Source organism: Lissotriton helveticus, chromosome 9 (assembly GCF_964261635.1).
Source record: "Lissotriton helveticus chromosome 9, aLisHel1.1, whole genome shotgun sequence".
Classification (NCBI taxonomy): domain Eukaryota; kingdom Metazoa; phylum Chordata; class Amphibia; order Caudata; family Salamandridae; genus Lissotriton; species Lissotriton helveticus.
The window spans coordinates 1154696874-1154724579 of NC_136070.1; the positions used below are offsets into that span (position 1 = coordinate 1154696874).

General features: G+C 44.7%; 1 protein-coding gene across 2 annotated transcripts in view; it reads right to left on the reverse strand.

Moving 5' to 3' along the window:
* Window positions 1-27706, reverse strand: part of CACNA1D (calcium voltage-gated channel subunit alpha1 D) — a 1365963-nt gene that overhangs the window by 551845 nt on the left and 786412 nt on the right. For both annotated transcript variants that reach the window (XM_078661595.1, XM_078661596.1), the window contains exon 20: window positions 9465-9594. In XM_078661595.1, the coding sequence (XP_078517721.1) occupies window positions 9465-9594 (130 nt within the window). The remainder of the gene's footprint in view (window positions 1-9464; window positions 9595-27706) is intronic.

Here is a 27706-nt window from a genome sequence, read left to right on the forward strand (position 1 = left end):
GAGTAAAAAAGAAAAAGTGAAATGCTAAAGTCCATCATATTGCTTCATCTATTAAAAATAAAACAACATTTTTAAAAGCTCCAACGTTACCATTTCATATAAAATGTCGATTTTCGATTTTTTTTTGTCTGGGAAATAAATAAAATATTTCATAATTTGTGTATTGTTCTGAGGTTCAGATCATAGATATTGCTTACATGGGCGTCCTGGGCTTCAACTCGTGATGGTCCGCAGAAGTCATAAGGTTAAAAACCACTGTGAATCTAGACTATGTGGCATGTCACATGAATACTTTAGGTACATAAAATCAACAACCTGATAAAAAGTGCAGACCCTTACGTTAGCAATGATCTTGAATTATTGATTACTAGAAATTCTTGAACCTCACATTGTCGCCAAATAGTACAATGTAGCTGTTTCGTCCCTTTAAGTTATGGATAATTTTATGTGTGATTGAAAGCAATCATTTAGCACTAATCTAGCTACGCTTTGTTTGAGGATATTATTATGCAATGACCTCAGACACTCTCATGACCATTACATGCACTTACTTAACTCTGTAAAGGGGCATATGTATTATTGTCTATTGAAGAAGATGAACTTTTAAATGAAAAATCAGTCAAAGCGTTCTCTGTCATTATTTTGTCTTTCATTTATACATTTTCCTGAACAACTTTAAAGCACCTTCTTCATTCAATTGCTACTCCTAATACTTGTAGACTAGGGATTCTAAAGAGGTCACATATACAAGCATGGAACCAGAAAAATACATGAGGCAGATAGGTCCTGCATTGATTTTATATTTGTCATAGAAGTAATACTTTCTGAGAACATTCCAGACTAGTCTAAGAGTTTTTGTATAAAGCAGAAACCCTGCCATTTCCAGGATACCGTAAGTCTGAGATGTTTGAAGAACAACTCTTTGGAAGGTAATGCTGAGCAGAAATATGTTGCTGCTACGTCTTTAGAGTGGTTGTGAGTTGTGATCACTGCAAGTTTCAAATCTTATGTTTGAAATAAGGCTTTCATGAATAGGTAATACTAAACTGTCATCTAGAGTGAGATCTACTATGGTTTAAACTGCGATATTACGCTCTTCTTGTCGACTTCATCTTTTGCATCCTCACATCTTAGAGAGCTCAACGCTCTTGGAACCTAAAATGTTACCTTCAAATTCTTTACTGCAGCTGTAGATGTAAATAGGGAGAACCCTGTCTACAGAAGTATTACACAGTGAAATCTAGGGATTTTGCACTGGAGGCAAAACAATGTCAACAGAAGTTCTAATCAATTATTTCAACTTCTGCTTCAGCTATATACTCATCTGGTAGATACTAGAACATATGAGCAAGTTTACCCACAAATTCCTTACATAAGTGACTAAAATAGTCTCACATTTATGTTGCTTGAATGCTTATGTCATCTGTGGGCTTACATATTCTACCACATGTCACCATTCACATGCTTTCATGTTATAATAAATAGGATCTCAATCCAACACAGGTAACTTCATCTTTAACATTGAAATAATACTGGAATCTGCTTGGGGATACCTCTGACAAATAATCGAAAACAATCAGCTGAACTATACTTTTTTTCAAAGAGTAAGTGGTTTGTGTAGGTGTATCTGTATGTGTATGTACATGTGGGTGTGCTTAAAGCATACCGTCTATTTAGAGGTCCCATTTTCCTCTGGTTATAGCATAGTAAAGCAAAAGTGTTGGCAATCAACTATACGAAGACTGATTTAGATAATGTGTTGCACTTTTTAAAATTAACAATAAAGCTTTCTTTACATTCATGGATACCATATGTGCATGGCGATATTCTACTGTATATGGATATCAGAGAGAATTCCATGCAGAATAGCTTGTATTTTATAGCGACTCCGGTCAAAGGTTCATAAGGGAGGCACAGTATTTGCTTAGCCCTGAAGCCTTGCTAATTTTGAAATTTAAATGGCATACTCTTAGTTTTTGTTTTCCAATTTGCATTTTCAGACAATGGGTATGAATATTTAGAATTTATATGCATGAGATATTAAAGTGGCAAATATGTAAAAGTTAGATAACAGTTCACACAGAGCACAATATGGAAATGTTTGACATACATTAGGCTCTGAGTTTGCAGATTTGAGAAGTATATATGCTTAGAGAGAGTATATAAGCTTAGGGTTTTTCAACTAGTTTTGATTAAACCATGAAAAATCATAAATGCTTATATGCATGTTTGTAAGAGTAAGATTTTAAGTTATCACTTTTTTTTGGTCACATGTTTTAAATCCCTGAATGACTTGGAGAGCCCATACAATCAGTAATGTTCAGTATCAATGGGTGCAGGCCTCCATTTTCTAGAGGATCAGAGAGCTCCCTAAGTAACATCTTCCCTTTACAGTACTGTTCTAATGCTTAATTTGATATACATATATTTGAACTTTGCTGGAGAAACCAATACAAGTACTTGGCAGTGAGATGAAAAATCAGAAAAAAACAGAGATTCCCGTTTCAATAATAATAAGAACACACTGGTTCAGGGATGTGTTCACTTACCTGACCCACTCTCACTTGAGCTAGAGACGTATGACAGTAGTCCATGGTATTACCATGACTATTTAGTATATGGCAGTGTGATGTAGAAGCTAAATTGGGTGTTTTGTACCAAATACAGGTGGTAGAAATGGCTTTGGTCCAATTGAGAGAATTAGGTAATGCCTCACTGTTTTTCTAGCTTTCTAGGCTAATTGAATTTGGCCCTAAACAGCTTCTCACCATCACTTTGCTTGAATATTATAAGAAATATTATCCAGACCATGAGTAATGGTGGTGGACACCACCCTGGTGGATATTATACTGGAGAACAAGTCAGCAGTGGCTAGCCAATAACAAATGAAGATGTAGCTATCTCCATGACATTGTTACACTCTTTGTGAAAAATAAATTCTCAATTTAACCCTTGGTAGTGTGTTGCTGCTACTTTGGGAACTGCCATAAATGCGCGAAAGTAGCCTGGCGAAGTGTAGCACTCTTCCCTGAAGTACCTATCCTCTTACATTGAATATTGGAGAAAATAAATGGCTGGTAAGACCTCAAAGGTGACATGTCCAAAAAATCTACTGTAACAGTCTATGATACTGACAACAGTTGCTGTGATGGTAAGAGTATTGACAAAGTCTCAAGGTGTGACCCTATAAGTGTCTCAACACTAAATGTTATCTCTGAAAGAAACCCTCACCTGTTGGAGAAGATATCAGTTACACCAGGGACAGACTGCCAACCCAAGTGACTACCACAAGAGGTTCCAATATTACACTTAAAACACCATTGTATCAAAGTTGCTTAAACCAAACCCTCTTCTAGTCAATCACTTATAATTTACCTGATGAATCCTCAGATTTTATTATCAAGAGAGATTTGTTGTGTTTGACTATGGACAACACGTTTCTCTTGGAGAGCATTCACCCAAGAGCTATTTAAAAAGATATAAGCAGTCTCAGGGTGGTAGTTCTGGAAAATTAGGTTACAAAAATATCATCCTCTAATGCAGTAGTGATCACTTTATTCCATCTTTTAGATCAAAAAGCTCTACCATGTAAAGACAAAATTCATGAAACTGTTTTATCAATAGAGAGGAAAAGAAGAGTGTAAGCACAGTCTAAATACGCTCAGAGAAACATTCTATGAATGGAGCTCTTAGACTCTGTTTCCAGGAATCTATCAGGAAGCATTAGTTTTAAGATGTGTCAGGGACTGTCCGGGACTATGTCAGGAACACAGTCAGGGACTTGAGCAAGGACTGGGGACTGGGTAGAAAACGTACTGTGCACAGAGAGTAGTACAGCACTGCCCAAGATCACAAAGGGAGTCAGAGGAGAAAAAGGGATCCAAAGGGGAAGCCGGTAGCATGAACAAGATGGCTAAGACTCAGAGAGGAAGGGCACTCACAAGGCAATTTAGCATTCAGACTAACTACACCCAGGACAGACGTGCAAGACAATAATATGAAACACATTAACAATAAAGGGGAATGTGGGGTAAAGCACTCAGGAGCTCCACAGGGTAAGACTGAAGCTCAGTAGGTTTCTCACCCACAATTGCTGTTACAGATACATATAGGATATGCATGCACAGGCAGGGAGCTTATACATATGGTGATGTTATGAATGTAACTGAAAGACAATACTCACAGTGAACAAGAAACACCATCTAGGTAGTCAGCTGTGCCCACGGATCCTAGCGATCAAACAGGAACACGCAAGGCAGTAAGAGCAAAGGGGTAGAACTAAACACAAGCACAATAGACAAGGAGCTAGCAAGGAGGAGTGCTTAACAGGAAAGGAAGGAAATCACAGGGCACACTTGGCAGAAAGTAGGTAACAAACATACAAGGTAAGAGAAGCAAGCCCGCAGAATAGAAAGACAGCTAACTACAACTGGAACCAAGGAAATGGGAAGAAAGGCAGGACCTGAAAGGGATATACAGAAGGGGAGGCTACAAGGGTATGCTAGAATAGTGCAGGTTACGGATTCAAGAAAAAAAAGTAGCATAGAAGGCAGTGCTGGGGCAGAAACAAGAAGTGAGCTAAGGCTCAGGAGTCAAGGTAGCACTGCAGACAGTGCTGGTTCAGGAACAGGGAATTACTAAAGCTTCAGGAGTCAAGGTAGCACTGCAGGCAGTGCTAGTTCAGGAACAGGGAATAGCTACAGCTCAGGAAACAAGGAGTCAAGAGAGCACTAAAAGCAGTGCAAACCAGGAACAAGAAACAGCTGATGTCCATGAACAGGAACAAAAAACAACTGTAGCTCAGGAACTATCAATCAATCAATCACTGCATTTCTAAAGCGCGCTACATACCCGTGAGGGTCTCAAGGCGCTGGGGGGGGGGGGGGGCTGCTACTGATCAAAGAGCAAGGTCTTGAGGAGTTTTCTGAAGGCCAGCAGGTCCTGGGTCTGTCGTAGGCTGGTAGGGAGAGCGTTCCAGGTCTTGGCAGCGAGGTAGGAGAAGGATCTGCCGTCGGCTGTGGTTTTACGGATGTGAGGAACTGAGGCGAGGGCGAGGCTGGCAGAGCGGAGGCTGCGGGTGAGGGTGTGGAAGCTGAGTCGGTCATTGAGGTATGTAGGTCTGGTGTTGTGTAGCGCTTTGTGTGCATGGATGAGCAGTTTGAAGGTGATCATCTTGTTGACGGGGAGCCAGTGTAGGCCTCTCAGATGGAGTGGGATGTGGCTGCATCGGGGACGTCGAGGATCAGTCGTGCTGAGGCGTTCTGGATTCGTTGTAGTCATCTCAGGAGCTTGGTTGTTGTTCCTGAGTAGAGGGCGTTCCCGTAGTCGAGTCTGCTGGTGACGAAGGCCTGGGTGACGGTTTTTCTCGTGTCGGGGGGGATCTATTTGAAGATCCTGCAGAGCATTCGGAGGGTGTTGAAGCAGGACGCGGAGACGGCATTGACTTGCTTGGTCATGGAGAGGACGAAGTCGAGGATGACCCCCAGGTTGTGTGTGTGGTCGGTGGGTTCCGGGGCAGTGCCTAGCGATGTGGGCCACCAGGACTCGTCCCAGGCTGATGGGGTGGGTCCGAGGATGAGGACCTCCGTCTTGTCTGAGTTCAGCTTCAGTCTGCTGTCCTTCATCCAGTCGGCGACAGCCTTCATTCCTCTGTAGAGATTGGATATGGCGGTGTGGGGGTCTTCGGTGAGGGAGATGATCAGCTGGGTGTCGTCGGCGTAGGAGATGATGTTGAGGCTATGTTGTTGTGCGACGTGGGTGAGCGGTGCCATGTAGATATTGAACAGCGCTGGGCTGAGGGAGGATCCCCGAGGGACGCCGCAGATGACCTCGGTGGTTTTTGAGCGGAAGGGTGGGAGGCGGACGCTCCGGGTTCTGCCGGAGAGGAAGGATGTGGTCCAGCCAGGGCCTTCTCTTGGATTCCGGCGTCATGGAGGCGTGCTGCCAGGGTGCGGTGGCAGACCGCATCGAAGGCTGCTGATAGGTCCAGGAGGATGAGGGAGGCTGTTTCTCCCTTGTCCATCAGGATCCTGATGTCGTCGGTGGTGGCGATGAGGGCAGTCTCGGTGCTGTGGTTACTGCGAAAACCGGATTGAGAAGGGTCCAGGATGTTGTTGTCTTGGAGGTAGCGGGTTAGCAGTTTGTTGGCAATCTTCTCTGTCACTTTCGCCAGGAACGGGAGCAGGGAGATGGGCCGGAAGTTCTTGAGGTCCTTGGGGTCTGCCTTGGGTTTCTTCAGTAGGGCGTTGATCTCGGCGTGCTTCCAGCTTTCCGGGAAGGTTGCTGTCTCGAAGGAGATGTTGATTGCTTTCCGGAGGTGGGGTGCGATGGTTGTGCTGGCTTTGTTCAAAACGTGGTGAGGGCAGGGGTCAGATGGGGATCCGGAGTGGATGGAGTTCATGGTTTTGATGGTGTCTTCATCGCTGACGGTGGGCCAGGCGGTCAGGCGGCTGGTGCGGGTGGAGTTCGCGGGGGTGGTGGTCTCGGTGGTGGGTGCGGGGGTGTCAGAGTTGAAGCTGTTGTGGATGTCGGTGATCTTGAAGTGAAAGAAGGTGGCCAGGGAGTCGCACAGGTCCTGTGATGGTGGAATGTCGTTGGTGTTGGAGAGTTCTTTCACGATGCTGAAGAGCTCTTTGGTGTTGTGTGCCTTGTTGTCTAGGCGGTCCTTGAAGGCGGTCCTCTTGGTGGTCCTGATGAGTTGGTGGTGTCTGTGGGTGGCGTTCTTGTGGGCTGTGTGGCTGCCTGGTGTTCGGTCGTGGAACCATTTCTTCTCCAGCTTCCGGCAGGTGCGCTTGGATGTCCGGAGGTCTTCGGTGAACCAGGCGGCCTTCTTGTTGGTGTGGTTAGTTGTGGAGATCTTGAGAGAGGCGAGGGCATTGGCGCGGTCGTTGATCCACTGTTTGAGGTTGGTCGCGGTGGTGTCGGGGTCTATGGGGTCGGCGGGTGGTCTCAGGGTGTGGGTGGTTGTCAGTTGGTCCTCGGTGACCTTGCCCCAGCAGCGGCGTGGCAACTGTTGGGCACGGTGGTGTGTGGTGGGTTTCTTGAAGGTGAAGTGGACGCTTCTGTGGTCGGTCCAGTGGGGTTCAGTGGTGTGGTAGATGGAGACGTGGGGGCTTACGGAGAAGATGGGGTCCAGCGTGTGTCCGGCGGTGTTGAGGAGGATGCATCTGAGGTGGTTGGGTTCTCTGGATGGTGGTTTGGCGGGCTGGATGCTGGTGAAGCTGCAGTTCCGGCAGGTGAAGGGCCCTTGGGAGTGCTTCGGGATGGCCTGGTAGCAGGGGTGGTCTAGTCCGGTGTTGAGTGCGTGGAGGGTGCTTGAGTTATAGTGCAGTCTGATGTTGCGGCGGGCGCGGGGTCCAGGGGTTGTGGCGGGAGGAGGGAGGGAGGAGCAGCTGGGAGGCACGAGGGAGAGGCGAATGGGGGTGCAGGGAGGCAGCGGCGGGGAAGCGGCTCAGAGAGAGCCGGCAAAGGGGAGCGCACAAGGGGCAAGAACAGGCAGAAAACCAGAAAAGGCACAAACGAGACAAATGAAGAACGGCACAATAAATCAAGGCAAAATAAAACAGTTACAATAAGGCACAATGCACAAGTCTAGCGACGCTTGCAAGAAGACCACTAGACACCAGGGATGAGGTGTAGGCGGATGCTTGCGGGTGGAGGAGGTCCTCGAACACGAGAACAGCAGCGTGGGTGGGGGTCAAGGACACGGGCACAGCTAGGTGGTTCTGCGGTCGTGGGGGAGCGAGCTCCTGACCAAAGGCCGGTCATAGGTCACTCAGGAAACAAGGTAGCACTGCGGGCAGTGCTAATTCAGGTACAAGGAGTAGCTATAGCTTAGGAACTCAGGAAACAAGGTAGCACTGCAGGCAGTGCTAATTCAGGCACAAGGAATAGCTATAGCTGAGGAATCAGGGAACAAGGATTAACTATAGCCCAAGGAGCAAGGAATATCAAAAGCTCAGGAAACAAGGATCGGTCTCACCAGAAAACAGCTACAATGACCAACACTGGGCTGAAGTGAGCTGGGGACTTAAAAGAGCTCACAGTACTCATGCGCATCAGGTGTGAGCAGGCTAGCAGCAGCCATCCACAGTTGAGCTGAATTCCTCCACCCATCCTTGGCCTGCAGGGGTGGAGACAAAGCAGTGAGTAGGGGATTATAGGTAATGGAGTTTCCAGCATGAGCAGACTGGCTTCCATAAAACCCGGCATGGATTGGGAATGAATGTCAATTCCTAAATGATGTCCAAATGCCTGGAACTCAGGATCTGCAAACATGGGAGTGTCTGGAAGCATATTAGAATACTGGAAAGCCCCACAATGTGGCCCCCTGGTGGTGGGAACGAGCGCACAGGGAGTGAATCATGACAAGATGGGACAATAAGTTAATTGCACTATACCGGCAGGTTTCTTGCCTTTTGCCTCAGTGCAAGTGTGAGATGTCCTCTCATTTAGCCCCTGGTCAATGCCATGTGTTTCACCATGTTATCTTATTATAGAAAAAAGATATAAAGAGCAAAAAAAATCTTGGTTGGTAACACTGCTCCATAATCCAAAACATGCATTTATTAGTTTCACCACCAACAAAGGTGACCTTCAAAGGAAGCTAAATATACCTAAGATGCTTATGTGCTACTAGTGTCTCAATTGAAGGAATGCTACAAAAGAAAACACACATTAGAATGCTTTCTAGATAACATTTGAAAATTGTTACAGAGTCTTATTTTCTGTAATGTGTTTGAAAGATAAACGTAGGCAAAAGGGAACAGTTGGCCATATTTATGAGGAGACAACCAGTACAGCATAGTGCTCAAGTTATCGATCGTGCAACTTTGCACTCATTCCTAGGTATGGAGTGTGTTTTCTGAAATCTAAGGATATCTTAAGAGAAGGAACGTCTAGAAAGAAATAATTAATCATAATTAGGTTTCAATGGTAAGAGAGAATAGCATGGCATAATTATCTTTTCTAATACATACATTTGACCTTAGTTGATGACTCTTAGTTATCCAAAGTGAGCTGCATTGTTTTATACATCACAGAAATATTTGCTTTATGGCTCAGCTTAAAACCAACAATGATACAAAAGCATAAAGTATATTAAAATGAAAGAACACAAAATAACTCCTTCATTCTAACAAGCAGATCTATAATGTAAAACAAAAGTATGACTCAGTTCCAACAAAAAGGGTTGATAAGCTTGCCTACCACACTGTAAGAAAGCTACTTCATTGTTACAACCTATACCCTATACCCTGCCTGGTTTTTAACCTGAGACGGACTGTTGTGTTCTTGTAGGTGGCCACATCTGGAATCAATAGTCATTAATGAGGACAAAAGGAAAAAAAAAACTATAAGAAAGCTACTATCAACTTAAAAAAAAACAGTACTAATGCTAAGTGTAATATTAAAAATTACGCCTATTTACTGGTGTAACAGAACAATAAAAAACACGTGATGCTTACGATGTTCCGAAAGGAGGTACTACGAATTGGATCTTCAGCAGCCAGAGAAGCACTACTGAGCATAATGAAGACTAAGATGAGGTTGGTGAAGATTTGATGATTGATCAGCCTATGACAGCCAACTCGAACTCTGAAAAAAATAAGGGAAACTTAGAAACACCATTGTGCATAGAAATTAATTTGGCATCTTGTAAATTTCACAAGATAAACAGTAAAGGTCCTTAGCTAGAGAGAAAATAGGTGAAAAGATAGAGGAGAAATTTAGGTGAAGCGAAATGAAGAAGACTGGCTTAATCTTATATTGACAATTAAGCATATTTACTCAAAATACAATATGATTTTAGGCATACACTTTACAAGAATCAGTTTGTCTTATAAGATGAACAGATAAAAAAAGGCAACAAGAGGAGTGTAAGGTAGTGTATGACAAATTGTCTTAAGTGCAAAGACAAACCAAAGAACTGATGATTTTTTAAATTGCTCTGGTGTAGAAAAAACAGTAGTTTTCTAGATCAGTACATTTTGTCATAGATGTGAAGTGAGCGAGCTAATAGCAGTGGCATACAGACTTTAATATCTTTTTGGAAAAAGTGGTGTCGAACGCTTGTGAAGGTATGTGTGAATTAAGATTTCATCATCAGGTGTCAGTACATTTTCATGCAAAATGATTTACCTGTATTAAAATATTATTTTAACTGAATCTGTATGCCATGACATAGTTTATTTCCTAACTACTGGCAATTTAGCTGTACCTTCCTTTGTCTTCTGAGAGTGGCCTTTTGCTTGGCCGCTACTGAAAAAACACAAGCAAGGTTGACTTTAGAAAGCAGTTGCTTTAGCACCAATTGTTGGGTATAGGCATGCTCCCTAAGGCTGACAAAGACATTGCACAACACCTTTCAGCCAATCAATCAAGGATTTATAAAGCTCGACAAATAACTCTGGAGGGTCTTGAGACGTTGGATTTTGCAAATTCATTCAAAATGATCTTGTTCATTCAAACAGCTAGGTCTTGAGTCCTTTCCTGAAAGGGCTGGCCGGTGTTAGAAGGAGCGTCCTCTCCTGTTGCATCGGCGGATCTGGGGGGTGTCTGCGAGGAAGAGGGAGGCGGATCATAGGTGTCTCGTTGGTTGGTGGAAGGTTATGCGTTTTTTTTATGTAAGCTTGTCTTTTGTTGAGCAGAGCTTTGCATGCATGGGTCAACATCTTGAACTGGCATCTCTTCTGTATCAGTAGCCAGTGCAGCTTCTTGAGATGGGGAGATGTGGGTCTGTCTGGGGAGGTCGAGGATGAGTCTTGCCGATGAGTTTGTATTGTCTGAAGTCTCTTCAGGAGGCGTGTGGAGAGTCCTACGTAGAGTGTGTGCCTGTAGTTCAGCCTGCTGGAGACGGCGGCTTGCATGACGTTCCTTATCTGTCTTGGTGCTCTGGTTGACTCGGAATCCAGATTGAGAGGGGTCCAGGAGGTTGTTGTCTTCAAGGTGTTCAGTGAGTACTGGTTGATTGCATTCTTGAGAAACTTCACTAGAAAAGGGGAGCAGGAAGTGCAACAAGGAGTTCTTCAGTTCTGTTGGGTTGGCGGAAGGTTTCTTCAGGAGGGGCCTTACTTCAGCGCATTTCCGGTCCTCAAGGAGCTCATTGCTAATAGCATTGCTTCGAGGTTGAAGACATGGTGGGGACAGGGGTCCGTGGGTACTCCCAAGTGCACTGAGTTCATAAGGGAGATTGTGGCTTGAGATCTTAGAGGGTCCCAATGGGTGAGCAGGTGTTCGGGATTTGTGTTCATGGGTGTGAGCAGGCTAATGCTATCAATGGTGGGGGAAGAAAACAAGTTACTTACCTGTAACTTTGGTTCCCCAGTATTGGTAACTTTCATAGATTCCCATGCTTTGTATCATTCCCCGTCGTCGGACTGGGAGTCTCGGTAATAAAAAAATACCATAGTAGTAGGCACAAAAGAGAAAGGAAAGGCCTAGGCCTCATTCCCTTTTGTAGCATATCAGCCTCTTTTTGTAAAAGAGACCAAACTCTAGGCGTCAGCCAATCAGAAGATCCTCACCCTTAGAACCTTCCTGAAGGAACCTCAGAGCCTCAGATTTTCGTAGCCGTTGTGTGCTAGACACCATACTTGCTGAAGGCTGAGCTTTCCCCGGGGAGGTGGGTGGGCGCATAGGAATCTATGAAAGTTACCAATACTGGGGAACCAAAGTTACAGGTAAGTAACTTGTTTTCTTGCCCCAGTATTGGAACTTTCATAGATTCCCATGCTTTGTATCAGAATAGCAAGCAGTAAACCTCATAAAACACATTTTGTAAAGAAGTACATCATAACATTAGAAATGAAAGAACAAAAAGTGTTACCCATGGAAGGTGGGATAGAAAGGAAAGCTCACCAATCACATGAAGAGGTTCCTCAGGACAGCCTGGCCCACTGCTGCGTCGTCCTGTTGCAATGACTCTAAGCAGTAATGCTTAGTGAACGTGTGCACGCTGCTCCAGGTAGCAGCCCTGCAAATGTCCTTGATATGCACCTCCGCAAAGAGGGCCGTAGGGGACGCCACTGACCTCGTTGAGTGAGCACAGATCCTGCCCACCAGAGGTTTTCCTGCTATCTTGTGGCAATGCAAAATAGCACTTGAAATCCATCTGGAGATCCCTTGTTTGGACAGAGGAAGACCTCTGTTCGGACCGCCGAAGGCAATGAACAACTGCGTAGACTTTCGAAAGTCCTTGGTGCGGTCAATGTAGAATTTGAGACATCGTTGTAAATCCAGAGTATGCAATGTCTTTTCCGCTGGAGTGACTGGGTTCGGAAAAAATGTTTTTAGAATCACTGGCTCATTTAGGTGAAAGTCTGTAGGTACTTTGGGGATGAACCTGGGGTTCGTCCGCAAGATGACTGTGGTCTTTTTGAACTGCAAAAACGGTTTCTGGATAGTAAGGGCTTGCAACTCCCCCACTCGCCTTGCGGAAGTGAGGGCCAAGAGCAAAGCTAGCTTCCATGACAAGAATTTCAGGTCTGAGCGGTGAATCGGCTCAAAAGGACCCTTCATCAGTTGAGCCAGGACTAAGTTCAAATGCCACGTCGGAGGAGGAGATCTCACTGGGGGAAAGACCCTGAACAGGCCTTTGAGGAATTGCTTGACAATTCTTGAAGACCATAACGAAGGACCAGAATCAGATCTTCTGAATCTCGAAATTGCCGCCAAGTGGACCTTGATTGTAGAATGAGACAGATTAGACTTAGCTAGCGAGAGTAGGTAAGGTAGGAGTTGATGAGGTTTTGAGGTGAACGGATCAACCTTTTCTTTTTTGCACCAAATACAGAACCTTCTCCATTTAAGTCTGTATGTTCTGTTCGTTGAAGGCGCCCTTGCTTGGGAAAGGATGTCCTTGATCTCCTTGGAAAGAGGGACATTCATGTATTCTCGCTGGTCAGGAGCCATGCCGTCAGGTGTAATAACCTTGGATCCGGGTGCCAAACCTGTCCTTCGGACATTGTCAGGAGATCCGGAACAGCCTCCAGACCTATTGGAGGAACTAGTGATAGCAGATGGAGCTCGGTGAACCAAAACTGTCTCGGCCATGCCGGGGCTATAAGGATCAGCTTGCATGGCTCCGTCTTCACTTTCCTAATGAGGCGTGGAATCAGGGGAATTGGTGGAAACGCATAAAGAAATCTCCCCGTCCAGGCTATTGAGAGGGCATTGCCTAATGAGCCTTGATGGTGGAACCTGCTGGCGTAGGCTCGGCACTTCTTGTTGGTTGGCGTCGCAAATAGGTCCACCTCTGGTGTGCCCCATGTTTGAAAGAGCCGATCCAGAACCTGTTGTTTCAGCTCCCACTCGTGACTGACAGAAGTGAGTCTGCTCAGTCTGTCGGCGCCCTCGTTTAGTGCCCCTGGTAAGTGTTCCGCCCTTAGAGAAATTCCGCGAAGAATTGTCCATTCCAGAATCTGTTGAGCCTCTTGCGACAAGGGAAGTGACCTCGTACCTCCTTCCTTGTTCACATAATGCATAGCCGTGGTGTTGTCCGTCCGGACTAGCACCTGTGAACCCTGGAGACGTGGCAGAAAGGCTTGAAGCGCTAGCCTGATCGCTCTCAGCTCCAACAGGTTGATGTGTAGCTTTTGGTCGCTTGGAGACCAATGGCCGCTGATCTGTAGATCCTGCATCACTGCTCCCCATCCCTCCAATGACGCATCCGTCGTCAGTATGTGAGGTGATGGGACGTTTGCGAAGGATAGACCTTGGCATAAATTGTCTTGATGCGACCACCAAAGTACTGCCTCTTTCATCTCTCGAGTGACAATCACTTTGTCGTCGAACGATCCGCTGACTTGCTGCCACTGAAGGTCCAGTTGCTCCTGCAGGGGACGCATCCGCAATCTGCAGTGCAGAATCAGGGGAATACATGATGACATCACCCCTAGCAGCGACTTGTAGCTGCGTACAGAAAGACACTTTTTTCTTCGAAGGCTTTGAGCTAATAGTTGCAGTTTCAGTATCCTTTCTCGAGTCGGAAAAGCCCTCGAGAGCCTTGAATCCAACACTGCTCCTAGGAACCGTGCTCTCCTTGAGGGCACCAGCACGGATTTGTCTCTGTTCAAGGTGAGACCCAGATTTTGGAACAGATTGGTGCAAGCCTGCACCGCGTCCTGCGCCAATGCTCTGGTCGGGGCCTTTAGTAACCAATCGTCCAGGTAAGGGAAGACCTGGAAGTGGTGCTTTCGCAGAAATGCCGCCACCGGTGCCAGCACCTTCGTAAAAATCCTTGGGGCAGAGCGAAGGCCGAACGGCAGAACTCTGAATTGAAAATGGCTCTTGGCTACTGTGAAGCGTAGGAACCTTCTGTGTGCTGGGTGAATCGGGACATGGAAGTACGCGTCCTCCAGATCGAGCGTGGCCATGAAGTCCCCCGGGCTGATCATCTTGAAGACGTCCTGTAAGGACACCATCCGGAAGGACAGGGAGATGAGATAGGTATTTAGCTCCCTGAGGTCCAGGATAGGGCGCCATGTTTCCAGCGTCTTTCTTACCAGGAAGAATCTGGAGTAGAATCCCTGGCCCTGTTGGTTGGAGGGGACCGGCTCTATCGCCCCTTTGCGGAGCATTTGTTGGGCTTCGAGTCTAAAGAGACGCAGATGTTTTGACGGAATTAGTGCCGGGGGCCTGGGTGGAGGTACTTCCATAAATTCCAGAGTATGTCCTCGTCTTATGATGTTGAGCACCCAACGGTCCGATGTAATTTGGGACCAGTTCTGAAGGAATTGTGATACCCTGCCTCCAACTGAAGATCTCCTGGAGGAGGGAACAGTAGGCAGAGCCAGGAGGCCGCTATTGGCGTTTGGACAAATCCCGTCCACGGGCAGCCTGCTTGCCCTTGTTGTAAGGTCTTGAGTAACCTGAAGATTGCCCTGGTCTTTGCTGATAGGACTGGCGATTTGGTTGGTATCCAGAGCTGTTCGAAGAATAACGCTGCTGCTGCTGCTGGTATGAACCTCTGTAACCACCTCCTCTGCCTCTCGCACCCCGAAACGGAGTCTTGCGATACTGGAGGGTTCCCAGCGATCTAGCTGTTTCGGTATCCTTCTTGATCTCCTGAAGAGTATCATCGATCAATTTACCGAAGAGGGCCTCGCCATCAAAAGGCAGATCAAGGACCTTATTTTGGATTTCTGGTCTGAACCAAGTCGCCTTCAGCCATCCCTGGCGTCTCAACACTGCCGCTCCTGCCAAAGCACGAAAGGCCGTTGTGGCAATGTCCATGGCACAGTCTATGATCTCCACAGAAACCGCCTCACCTTCTTGCAAAGTCTTCTTCGCTTCTAGCCCTGACTCCGGTGGGAGTTGTTCCAAATATGGAGCTACATCGCACCATAACTGGCGATCATATCGTCCCAATATTGCTAAAGCATTGGCGGCTCGAATCAGAAGGCTAGCTATTGATGAGAACCGCTTGCCCGTGTTATCCAGCCGGCGTCCATCCTTGTCAGGAGGGGCCGTCAATGGAGCAGAAGGGTTCCGTGACTTCCTTTGCACTGCCTGCGAGATGACAGAGTCAGGCTTGGGATGCCCTGTTAGCGCTGCTGGTCCATCTTCTGGTGCCTTATACTTCTTATCCAAGCGCGGTAGCACAGGGACCACCGTCGCTGGGTTCTTCATTGTCTTCAAACCTTCCTCCCATAAATGATCCACAATCTGGATCGACTTTGTTGTTTTACGGTGAGTTTCTTTAAAATCGTATAAGAAACAGTCCGTCGTTTGAGCTGGCAGGACCAATTTAAATCTTCCAGCTGCTAGTTCCATCAGCTGATGAAAACTGCCGATGTCAGCGGGAGGAGAATCACCTAAGTCCTGATGAGGCGAAGTCTGATCTGGGATGATGTAATCATTGTATTCATCACCGTCCTGATCTGAGTCCTGAGGATCAACTGACGACACATCATCATCCTCGTTCTGATCCCCATCCGGATCATCGGTTGGCTCCGACGTAGCCTGAGGCACTGGCCGCTGCGGTTGAGGAGTAGTGAGTATCGGGTGGATTGGAGGCACCATAGATGATTGGCCCCTCACAGGTGATGATGGAGCAGACCTACGTGGTACTGGTCTGTCAGCTTTCGACTTGTAGTCTTGCAGCATCTTGTGCAGGTCATACAGGAATGTTGTCGGAACCGAAACCATGTCTTGTGGCTCATAGTTCCTAGAGTGGGCTGTCTGTTGATATTCGCCCCCGCCTTGTACATACGCCTCCTCCGAATCTGTGTCTTGGCTCTTGATGAGAAGCTGAGATGGACTATTGGCATATTCAAAAACATCCTGTCCGTCTCCCTCAGAGTCCTCCTGGTCCAACAGCATAGTAGGTGGTAATGAGGTCACCCTTCTCGGGGACGTCATCTCAGGCGTGATTCTTGTCAAAGAAATCGTCACCCGTCTCTCCGCAGCCAGTATCGTCGGTTGCTCCGTCGGCGCAGGAGAAATCCTCGTCGACGATATAGGAATCACTGATGTCGTCGTCGACGCCACCGACGACGAGCCCGCCGTCGATGTAGAAATGATCGTCGTCGTCGATGCACTCGTCGACGACATGACCGTCGTCGATACCGTCGTCGATACCGTCGTCGACGACCCTGCCGTCGTCGCCATCACCGTCGACGATGATGGTTTCTTCGTCGACGATGTCTTCGTCTTCGTCGACGATGACGTTGGTACACTCTCCGTCGACCCTGCCGTCGACGAGCTTTTCTTCGACGACGACGGAGGTTTTGTCGTCGACGCTCCCGTCGACGCTCCCGTCGACGAGCCCAGAGGTTTCGTCGTCGACGCTCCCGTCGACGAGCCCGTCAACGGGGCCAACTGAATCTTGGGCTTAATTTTCGTCGTCGACGGAGCCACCGTCGACGAAGTCTTCGTCGTAGAGGACTTGGAACTCCTCTCTGAAGAATGTGAGGAGGGTTTTTTGAAGGCTGGGTCTGTCTTCTCACCCTTAGGAGGCAAAACCAGTTCTGCCTTGTCAGTCCCACTGTGGTGAGGGGAACTTCCTGAACCCCGGCCATCAGACTCCCTGGGGGTCTTCTTTGAAGCCTTTAAGGGGCGCCCCACAGAGGAAGAGGGGGAACTTCTACCCCTTTTCACTGACCTCCTTGAGGAAGCAGATGACGCCAATTCTTCCTCATCACTGGAAACTCCATGTTTCCTTTCCTTCTGCCTCTGCAACCATGTAAGAAGCCTTCCAGCACGATCTCTTAAGGTCTTGGTGGAGAGAGTGCGGCAAATCTTACACTCCTCTGCCTTGTGATCTGGATAAAGGCAGTAGATGCAATCCTTGTGTTTATCCTCCACAAAAAGCCTCTTCTTCCCACAGGTGGAACAGGGCTTGAAAAGGGCTTTCTTCTTCTCAACCTCAGACATCTTGAAGAAAGAGAGAGTTTGCTGAAGTAATCTGAAGAAAATCCTGAAGAAATAACTGTAGAAATGTTGTAGAAAGAGTTGAAAATAGAGCAGAGCTCAATGGAGACTCCCTAGCACAACGTGCGGTAGAAAATCTGAGGCTCTGAGGTTCCTTCAGGAAGGTTCTAAGGGTGAGGCTCTTCTGATTGGCTGACGCCTAGAGTTTGGTCTCTTTTACAAAAAGAGGCTGATATGCTACAAAAGGGAATGAGGCCTAGGCCTTTCCTTTCTCTTTTGTGCCTACTACTATGGTATTTTTTTATTACCGAGACTCCCAGTCCGACGACGGGGAATGATACAAAGCATGGGAATCTATGAAAGTTCCAATACTGAGGCAAGTTGATATTTGAAGTTTTCATAGAATTCTTGTCATAGAAGAAGTCTGCCCGGGCGTCACAAAGTTCTTGGGAGGGTGTGATGTTGTTCTGAGCGACTGAGGGTTTGTAGAACTCGTTCACAATGGTGAACAGCTCCTTGCTGTGGTTTGTGCTGGCTTCTATGTGATCTGCTAGGGCGTTCTTCTCTGTTTCTTTCAGGAGTTGGTGGTAATGGCTGAGTGCTGCCTTAAAGGTGGTATTTTCTCCTCTCTCTTTGCCTGAGCGCCACTTCCTTTCAAGTTGCTGGCAGTCGTGTTTGGTGGATTTTAGCTCTTCAATGGGCCAACTCTTTTAGCAGGTCCTTTGGATTTTGCTGACTTGGTGGGGATGATTGTGTCTGCGTATTTTGCGATCCACTGGAAGAAGTTCATCACAGCCAGCTCTGGGTTGGATGTGGCATCTGGGAGATGGGTGTTGAGAGCGTTGATTATTTCCTCTCGTGCATACATGTCTACATTGTATAGCTTCTACTGTTAGGTCTGGCCAGAGATGTATGCCAGCCTTATGTCATAAAAATAATTTAGAAATAAAAATTACACACATAAATACATACATTGAGGGGCTTTGAGTGAGCTCTCTTCAGTCACTGGCCTGTTCAATTGTCACTCACGGTTTGTTTCCACTCAATGCACCGTATAGCATGGGGAAATCGGTCAAGTCAGTACAGCAACTTGCTCTCTTGCACTGTGAAAGACAGCACTTTTTTCAACTGCCTAAAAATAAGTGAACTGCAGTGCCAGGGCTAGTGGGCTAATCTTTTGTGTTGCCAATAATTGTTTATTTCCAGTAATTTAACTATTTCAAAACCAATAGGTAAGAAATTGTGTTATTAGTTGAGGGGAGTGAGAGCTCGATTCAAGTCATAAATACAATCCTTGTTAGGGAAAACCACAAAAGTCACAAAATAAACCTGTCCTTATCCCTCTGTTAGCTTGGCACAAAAGCAGTGAGGCTTAACTGGGAAACAACTTGTAAGGTATTAATGCAGCACTCAAACAGTAATAAAGTGATAACACAACACACAAAAATTCCAAAGCAATTTAGAAAATTGGAGTGAAAGCTACTAAACTAAATTACACCAAAACAACCAAACTTTCAGGTAAAAATAGCATCAAGAAGCACTAAGTGCCACTTGTGATTATCTGGTTTCACTAAATTGGAAAAAAACATAAGTTTAGGTTGATAGTAATTAGCATAGGTCAGATGCAGGGATCAGGTTCTTTTCAGTGAAGAGTTTGCTTTCTCAAAGTACAAGTACAAGTGAGGCATCTCAGCTGGAGCTTCACACTGGAGGTCGTTGTTAATGCAAGGATCCATTGCCGCAGGAACTTCACCTAGGCAGTTGACGCCAGAAGTTGCAGTTTGGCAGTTGTGAAGTCGCCCAAACTTCTAGATCTTCACCTGGAGTGCAGAGTTTGCAGATTTGAAGCAGGAGCAGTACATGATGATAGCAGTTAAGAGTCCAAGACGGGGGGGGCACCTCTTTGGGATGCAGGGCTCGTCCCTTCCGAGACCCGCAGAAAGGCTTAGGCAGGTCCAGTTAGTGCTGGTCAGCTGGGGAGTTGCATGGAAGGCCTCTGGAATTGTGTCTCTGTAGCTCAAAAAGGAGGTCAGCCAACTGACCCATGGGGGTCACTTCTGGAAGTCCTGCGTTCAAAGCAAGCAGGTCTAGTCTTCCTTCTTGAGACAGCAGGGCAGTCCTTCATCTGAATCTTCAAAAGGTCCAGGAATGTTCTGAAGAGAGATTTTGAGGGCGCCATTCTTATACCCAGTGCCAGCATGTGGATGGGGATGCCCCCTTTGTCTAACCTTTCCACTTTCCTGGGTTTGGCTCAAAATTGTCTGGGGGTTAAAGGCAGGTAGGCATAGGTGTGAGCTTCATGTGTCAGTTGCAGTGTAGGCAGCCCTTAGAAGTCAGAAGGGAGTGGGCACTGCCCTGAGGCTACCCTTTGAAGCTCAGGAAGGACTAAGGGCTGAGCACAACCTCTCCAGGACATCCTGCTCAAAAGAGGAACACCTTGCACCATACCTAAGGCCCTTTTGTCCCTATGTCTGGAAATAATACTCATCACACCACAGGAGAGCTATTACAGTCATTTGACCTTACACACTCACTAAAAGGCATATTTTCTTTAGGGGAAAAATAGCAACGTTCTAAAAGTAAAAACAAGGTGATGGATGATATGACTATATTAACCTTAGCCACTGGCAATCACTTGGGCCACATCCCAATCAATTGTTTTTCACTCACCATGGCACCTCAGTTTAGTCCCAGTCATATGTAAATCAGTCTCAGGGCTGCTCTGCATGGGAACAATCCAGCCCGAACTGCGACCCACCTTCCTGATCCGGAACATAGGGAACCCAGGGCTGGTTTTGCCCTTATTAGGGCTCTTCAGCCAGGTATAGATCGGTTCCACTGACACAGTGAGCCCAGGGCCAACATCTAGGTTCTACCAGCACATTTAGGCCATGACATGCAAAATAAACACCAAAGTGATTGTTGGAATGCTGGAAATAATCTCAACCACTGGCAGTCACTCAGGCCACCTCTCAATCCATTGCTTTTCACGTACCATGCCACCTCAGTTTGGACCCGGAATATGCAACTTATTCTTCTCCCTCAGTTTGCCCTGATTGTTCCTATTGGAGCATGGTCTGGTTGATTTGCTTATGGCTGGATCCAAACTGAGGTGGCATGGGGTGCAAAATAGCGATGAACTGGAATGTGGCCCTGAGTAATTACGATTGGCTGAGATTAATTCAAGCTTTTCATCCATTACTTTTTTGCATACTTTAGTGAACTTTCTAAATGTGGCATTTTTAGAATAGGAGCGTAAAATACATCTTTGCCATATAAGATTTTCCCAAACTGAAGTTATCGTTATCACTTATTAAATGTAATAAGGTAACCCAGTGTTTGCCTATGGAAGAGATAGCTTTGGTTCAGTGAATAACGACTTAAGTATACATGTCCTACTTTTTACATATCCTGCACCTATGCCCCTTTAAGGCCCCTTTTAAGGCCTATTCTAGCAGTGACTTATAACATTTGAAAAGAAAATATTAGACCAGGCAAAAGGTTTATTTTGTTAGGTCCTAATGGCAGTTTAAGACTGCACTACAGGCTGCAGTGGCAGATCTTAGACATCTTTTTACACAGCTACTTTAGTGGGTAGCACAGTAAGTGCTATAGCCCATTAGTAGCATTCAATTTACACACCCTGGATACCTGTAGTACCATTTACTAGGGTCGTATAAGTAAATTACATGTGGCAATTGGATGTATGCCAATTTTACCATGTTTAAGGGAGAGCACATACACTTTACCACTGGTTAGCGAGGGTAAAATATATAATCCTCATTCCTCCATAAACAAGTCAGCCAAAATAGGGGGGAATGTGAGCGGGTCAAGGTGAAATACCAAGAAAATGATTTCAGGTTTACCACAATCACACCTTTTTTTGCACGAATAAGTATCTTATTTTCTTGGGATCTGCATTGAAATTAAAAAGGGTTTCCATACCAATTCCAACTACGGCTGTCTGTTGAGAAGTACTTATGCTTATGTTTTTATTTTAAAGTTATTTTGTGTTAATTAATGTATTTTCACAATTAAAAATTATACTGCAAGCCTGTGCCCACCACTTCTAGATGGCAGCAAGGTTTTCTTTAATGTATTTCTCTTTATTGTCGTGGCAAATGCTTGCAAAAAAAATAATCTCACCAGCTTTACAAGGCTGTACTTATTGGCTCTGCTGGTGCTAATTTTTATTAGCATTTTAAATCAGTGAATATAATGTTAGAGTGGCTCTGGGCTATAACCAGTCTATCTTTACTGAACTAGTACTATTCCTGCTAATTTTTATTTTATCTAAAATTACAAAGCATCTAATTTCCACTGGACAGAAGTCTCTAAATAGTAAATAAAACTAAGCTAGCACCTCAATTTAAACTTTTACTAATCATGCAGCATTTCACATTCCCTCGGGAGTTCATTTCTATGAGAGATTTATTTTATATAATCTTTATATAATAGTACCGTAGCAATTATGTAGGTAGGGCGTAAAGAACACTGGGCCACCATCAAGTTCTTGTTGGGGCCACTGCTACCACTTCTTTTTTCTCAGAATTAAGTAGGTTCATCAGAACTTTGGATTCTTTGTCTTTTTTTTTGTTGTAAAAGCTTTTATTCGACACTTTGTCATAAAGCCAACATGCATATAGTACACATAATTATCATTAAAATTTGTTCAATCATTAAACTTTACAAACATTCATATGTGCAAAAGTACAAGTAGGTGCAAGATTCAATTGTGAGATAATTAATTGATCATATATTTTAAGGAGATTATACATGCCGGGGTTTTTTACTAGACCAAGTCAATTATTAAGAACAATTATATACAATTATAAATATTTAAAAGCCAGAGAATTAAAATCATGTTGTTTCTACAGTAAAATTCCAAGTTTCTTTCTAATTATGCAAACACCATGGAGGTACCTACTCAACCCAAATACTATTAACCTACTGTTCGAGGATCTAAGTATACGCTCTGCCTCTTTGTATGAACGTGTTCCCAGGTTTTTACAAAGGGGTAATATCCATTTTTTGCGAGATGATACGTATAACGAACAAAAGAAGAGGATGTGAGCCTCGTCTTCTTTCGATTTTAGGTCACATGAAGTGCAATAAGGATCTTTACTTGTTCCTCCCCACCGGCACGTATTTGCTTTGATCTGTAGAACCCCATACCTAAATTTGAGGTAAACAGATTTAGCCAGGGGTGGCTCAATTTCGTCCATAAAATGTTCGAATGAGGGGTGGTCCTTAAAATGCAAAAATGTTTGCGTTAGTGTACCAGTAGCACGTTCGTATACATGTGTGTTTACATAATTCCAGTAGGCAGTTTTTACTTGATTTTTACAAATATTTGGCGAGCTAATAGATATAGCTGGTGTTTCCCAGAAGTGTGATAGGCCTATTTTTGTGAACCAGTAGCGTACGTGTCTCAGCCACTTAATTGAGTTAAAAAAGTCCAACTCCCTAACTTCCAATAAACCAGCTCTATAATCAGCAAGTTCCGGGGTAGACCATAATCTCACCCAATAAAGCAATGGCCGCATCCAACATAAGAGGTCTGTACGCTTTAAGTTGATGTCTAGGTAGACTGGCACTAAAGGTGTTCTTACAGGCAGTCTTAGTAGACGTCTAAAAAACATATTTTCGTCAACATCAAATGTTTTTTTACAGTAAGGCCCCAAATCTCAGCCCCATACAAGGCAGCAGATTGAGCTTTTGCTTTGAACACTTCTATCGCAGGAGTTATAGCTTTAGATGTACTTCCACCATGGATCTTTAAGATGGGGAGTGAATTCTGTTTAAGTGTTAACCTGCTTTTATCAAGTTGGTTTGTCCAAGACATTCTACTGTCTAGCCTAATGCCCAGATAATCAAAAGAGTCTACATACTCAAGTTTGGTATTATTTAGGGCCAGGTTCTTCTTGAATGATTTGGAGGGATTGATTGCCATATATTTCGTTTTGGATGAGTTAATTTCTAACCCCTTCTTTACACAATAGCTGTTGAATTTGTTAATTAGATTTTGCAGGCCTTTAGGGGTTTGGGATATTAGGATGGTGTCATCCGCAAATAATAGTGCTGTGACTACCTCATTGCACAGTTTAGGTGAATCATGATTGCATTGAGCTAGATAGTGGGGAATGTCATTTACAAACAGGGAAAAGAGGGTTGGGGCCAATACACACCCTTGTCTCACCCCCCTTTTCACTGGAATAGATCGTGTAAGTTCTCCGTTTCTTCCCCACCTTACTTTAGCAAAGTTGTCAGTATGCAATTTTATAAGATTAATCAACAATTCATCCGGGACACTCATCTTCTGTAAACATTCCCATAATAAATGGCGAGGAACAAGATCAAACGCCGAGCGTAGGTCCATGAATGCAACATATATACTACACTTCTTTATCTTAACATATTTCCAGTATATACACATGAATCTGTACACTTGATCCACAGTGCTAGTCTTAGATCTAAATCCTGCTTGGAATTTGGAAAGGATCTCAGATTCATCAATCCATATTAAAAGTCGATTTAAAATATGTCTGGCAAAGATTTTTTGTAAAATATCAATTAAACTAATTGGTCTGTAATTACCCGGGTTGTAGCGATCCCCTTTTTTAAAAATAGTTACTATCTCAGCCCCTTTCCACGTTTCAGGGATCGGGGTTCCTAGTAAGATTGAATTACACAAATAATTTATGTAAGGGCACCATACCTCAATATTATGGGTAAATAAATCGCCGGGTAATTTGTCCGGACCTGGGGCTTTACCTGCCTTTATTGATTTTATAGCACACAGAGTTTCTTTGGTGCTAAATTGCACAGGATTGGTACACTGGATGGAAGGCCCGGGCTCATTATATTCAACAGGAAACCCTACCTGATCATACAAAACCACAAAATGATCAAACCAGACCTTTTCGTCCAAAAAAAAATCCCTATTGGAGCTACCTGTTTTGTTTTTTTTGGCTATTAAATTCCAGAAGGTACATTGGTCACGTCTATTGGCGGCACTCAGGAGCTCTTCCCAGATTTGCTCATCCCATTCCCTTTTTGCATTTTGTATAAGGTTTTTATATGCTTTTCTACATTCTTTAACCCTCAACTGGTCTTTAGATTTCACAGCAATAATTAGATTTGTTTTGGCTAAGAGACACTGATTGTTATACCATGGCGTCTCTAGTTCCAATTGCCTGTTTCTGTTAACTTTTTTGTTTGTATAACTTTTACTCAGGAGGGGAGTTAGAGATTCCATTAAGTGGTAGTGCATATTCAGGACATCTTGGGATCCCAACCTTACGTTTTCATATTGGGGGATGATATCTGAGAAGGTATTATAAATTCCCAAGAGTGTCTCTTCTTTTGCTAGGATATGGGCCCATTTAATTGCCTTCCTATTGTTAGAGACAACAACCTCGGCTGCCCCACTCTCACTTTCCATCCTGCTATCATGTTTTAAAAAAGGGTCAGACAATAGCCCTAGCTGTAATGGAAAGTGATCACTCTCTGGTCTGTTCCCGACCTTGAAGTCCAGTAGTAAATACCAGAGATTAGTTGAAATTAGCATGAAGTCGATCAAGGATTTAGACAACCCCTTGCTAAAGGTGTTATTAGCCGGTTTATCCGGGTCTAATCGACCGTTACATGCCCGTAGTCCATGGGATACAGTTAATTCGTATATTTGCATAGCAGCCACTGTACATTTTACATACTTTACATTATCTAAGGAGGGGATGTCAAGTGCTCTGTCTTCATTTCCCAATAGTTTTTCGAGCCCATTTATGGGCTCGAACTGGCAATTGAAATCCCCGCCTATATATACTTTGGAATCAGGCTCTAAATTAACTAGATAGGAACTAAGTTGTTCAATAACCATTGAAACCTTATTTTGTGGGGAGGGTCTATTATAGACATTTATCATATGAATGTCTCCCAAATTCCTAGTGGTTAGCCTAACACCAAGTAAATCATTAGAAACAAAATGCAGGGGCGATACAACAACATCCAGAGATATGCTTATCCAAATTATTAGGCCCCCAGAGGGTCTACCTCTTGCTGATGCAATTGCTCCCTTGAAGAACGTTTTAAAGCCAAGTCTATGTACAATGTTAATAGCCCATGTTTCTTGCAAAAGTATAATGTCATGTTCCTCCATGAAGGAGCTCCAATTTCTATCGCACAGGTTTCTAGTCAGCCCTGCGATGTTCCATGACAGTATCTTTAAATCACGGTTGGGCTTACAAGGTTCTTGGTTGATTGGTTGGCTTGTAATCAAAAGTTCACCCTCGTTGGATATGTTCATGGGTGCCAGCACAGGTTTCTGGTTCCGTTGTACTTTGTTGAGCAATGATGATGTTAGTGAGCCATGACCCTCAATGCTGCCTTCAGCAATTAAAGCTGGCCCTTGTTGGACATTTACTTTTCTTCTTGATATTTTTCCTATTTGTTCTAGCTGGAGGTTTGTGTTCTCAACATACTTATCCTCACTGAAGGAATGGGTAAACAAGCCTTTAGGTTCGACTTCATCATTTATTTGTCAATGGCCCAACCATGACCAGTTGTTGTCCGATCCCGGATTTATTGGGGGTATTCTTCCAATTGGGGTTGGAGGGTCAAAAAAGGAATATTTGTTGGCCAATGAGCCTGGCTGTTGTAATACTCTGCTATCTTGTTTCCGTTGTATTGGGTAAAAATAACTAAGATCGCAGGTCCCAATTCCTCTATTGTTACTTCGTGACTGTTGGCTATATACGAGCTGAGCAACAGAGGGATCTTTAAAATTGACCAGAACACAATCCCCTTCAATGTCTTTTGATCTTGTTCCCACCCAGCTAACTCTTCGGACTTGAATGACTTGACAATTAACTGTATAGGGTAGTGGTCTATTCTCCTTAAGCCAATATAAAGTCTTGTTTTTTAGTTCGTCATAAGACTCCCTTTTATTCGGTTTCAATCGTGGAACCCCAGTGAGAACTACCACGTACGGTTGGCACCCTGGTGGAAGATGTGCATTAGGAACCCTTTTAGGCACCTGAGGGTCAATGCTGCAGTCAGATGTTTGAGCATTGATGTTGTTACTAATGGCTGTAGGTATCATTCCATTAGTTGGTTTAGTAGGCACCCTTATTTCTAAGGTGGTAGAGTTTGAAGATTGATTTATTTTACGTGGGGCTGGTTTTGGTGGAACGGCCAGTCGCGATATATCACTGATCGGAAGATCTTTCCGGGACTCCGTACTCGGTTCTCCCAGTACAGTGTTAGACCTGCTTGGATCCCCTGCCTTATTTTTATTGACTGGGCAAGGTGGTTGAGCTGGTTTAGCTGTTACTGGGCTTTTCACAGTTCTTACAGATTCTTGACCAATCTTTGCATGAAGTTTTACCAGCGTTTTTATGGCAAAGAAATTATCCAGAGATGTTTGTTCAAATTTGTCCAAGCGGTCTGATAACCCTTCCAATTTTTCTGTTACTGGCAACAGTAGAGATATCATGAGGGATTGAATCCGTTCCATCAACATTTCAGAAGCTGGTAAGTCTGTAAAGTTGTTAACTAAATCGATTGTCACAGCAGTATCAACAGGATCTCTCGATTGATGACTCTCCGGGTGTTCACCGAGTTCTGTCCCATTGTTCGTAGGGTCATCGGCTACTGCTTTACAGGAGGCTCCCACATTCGTGTAGTTTTTGCGAATTCTTTTCAAAACTTTTAGTCTATAGGCTTTGCGTGGTGTAACCAATTTTCTCCTTTTTGCCACAACCCTTCCTGTCATTTTTGGGGGTGATTGGACGGTATGGTCTGAGGGAGCATCATGTATCATTATTAGGGGCAAGTCCGATGGTGCTGTGGTTTCAGCATTTGAAACATTTCTGATTCCGGCATTAGTTAATGTTTTATTTTGGGGTGCCGGGTCAGGTACAATCTCCAAAAAGTCACTAGCCGATCTTGAATCGATGGCACATGGTTGTTTATCGCTATGGTTATGTGGAGTATTAGAATCAACTGGCATAACATTGTTGAGAGGAGATTTAGCCTGTGCAAGAGACCCCATAGAAGATCGTTTGTGTGCCAGGTATTCGCATGACAATCTACGTTCCGCAAGGATAATCTCCTTCTCTACCACGGAAACCGCACGGGTAATAAAATTATCCATTGTCCCCAGCGTGGTGTTCCCCCCTCTCCTTGAGCATCTACCTGAACGGGTAGCCATTGGGGAGTATGTAGACATACACAATTTCTTAGCACAGCTAAATATATTAATGTGATCCCTCTACACAATGATCCGCAGGCTTACCAGAGGTGTTATGGGGATGGCCCGTCCCGGCCCCTGCTGGCC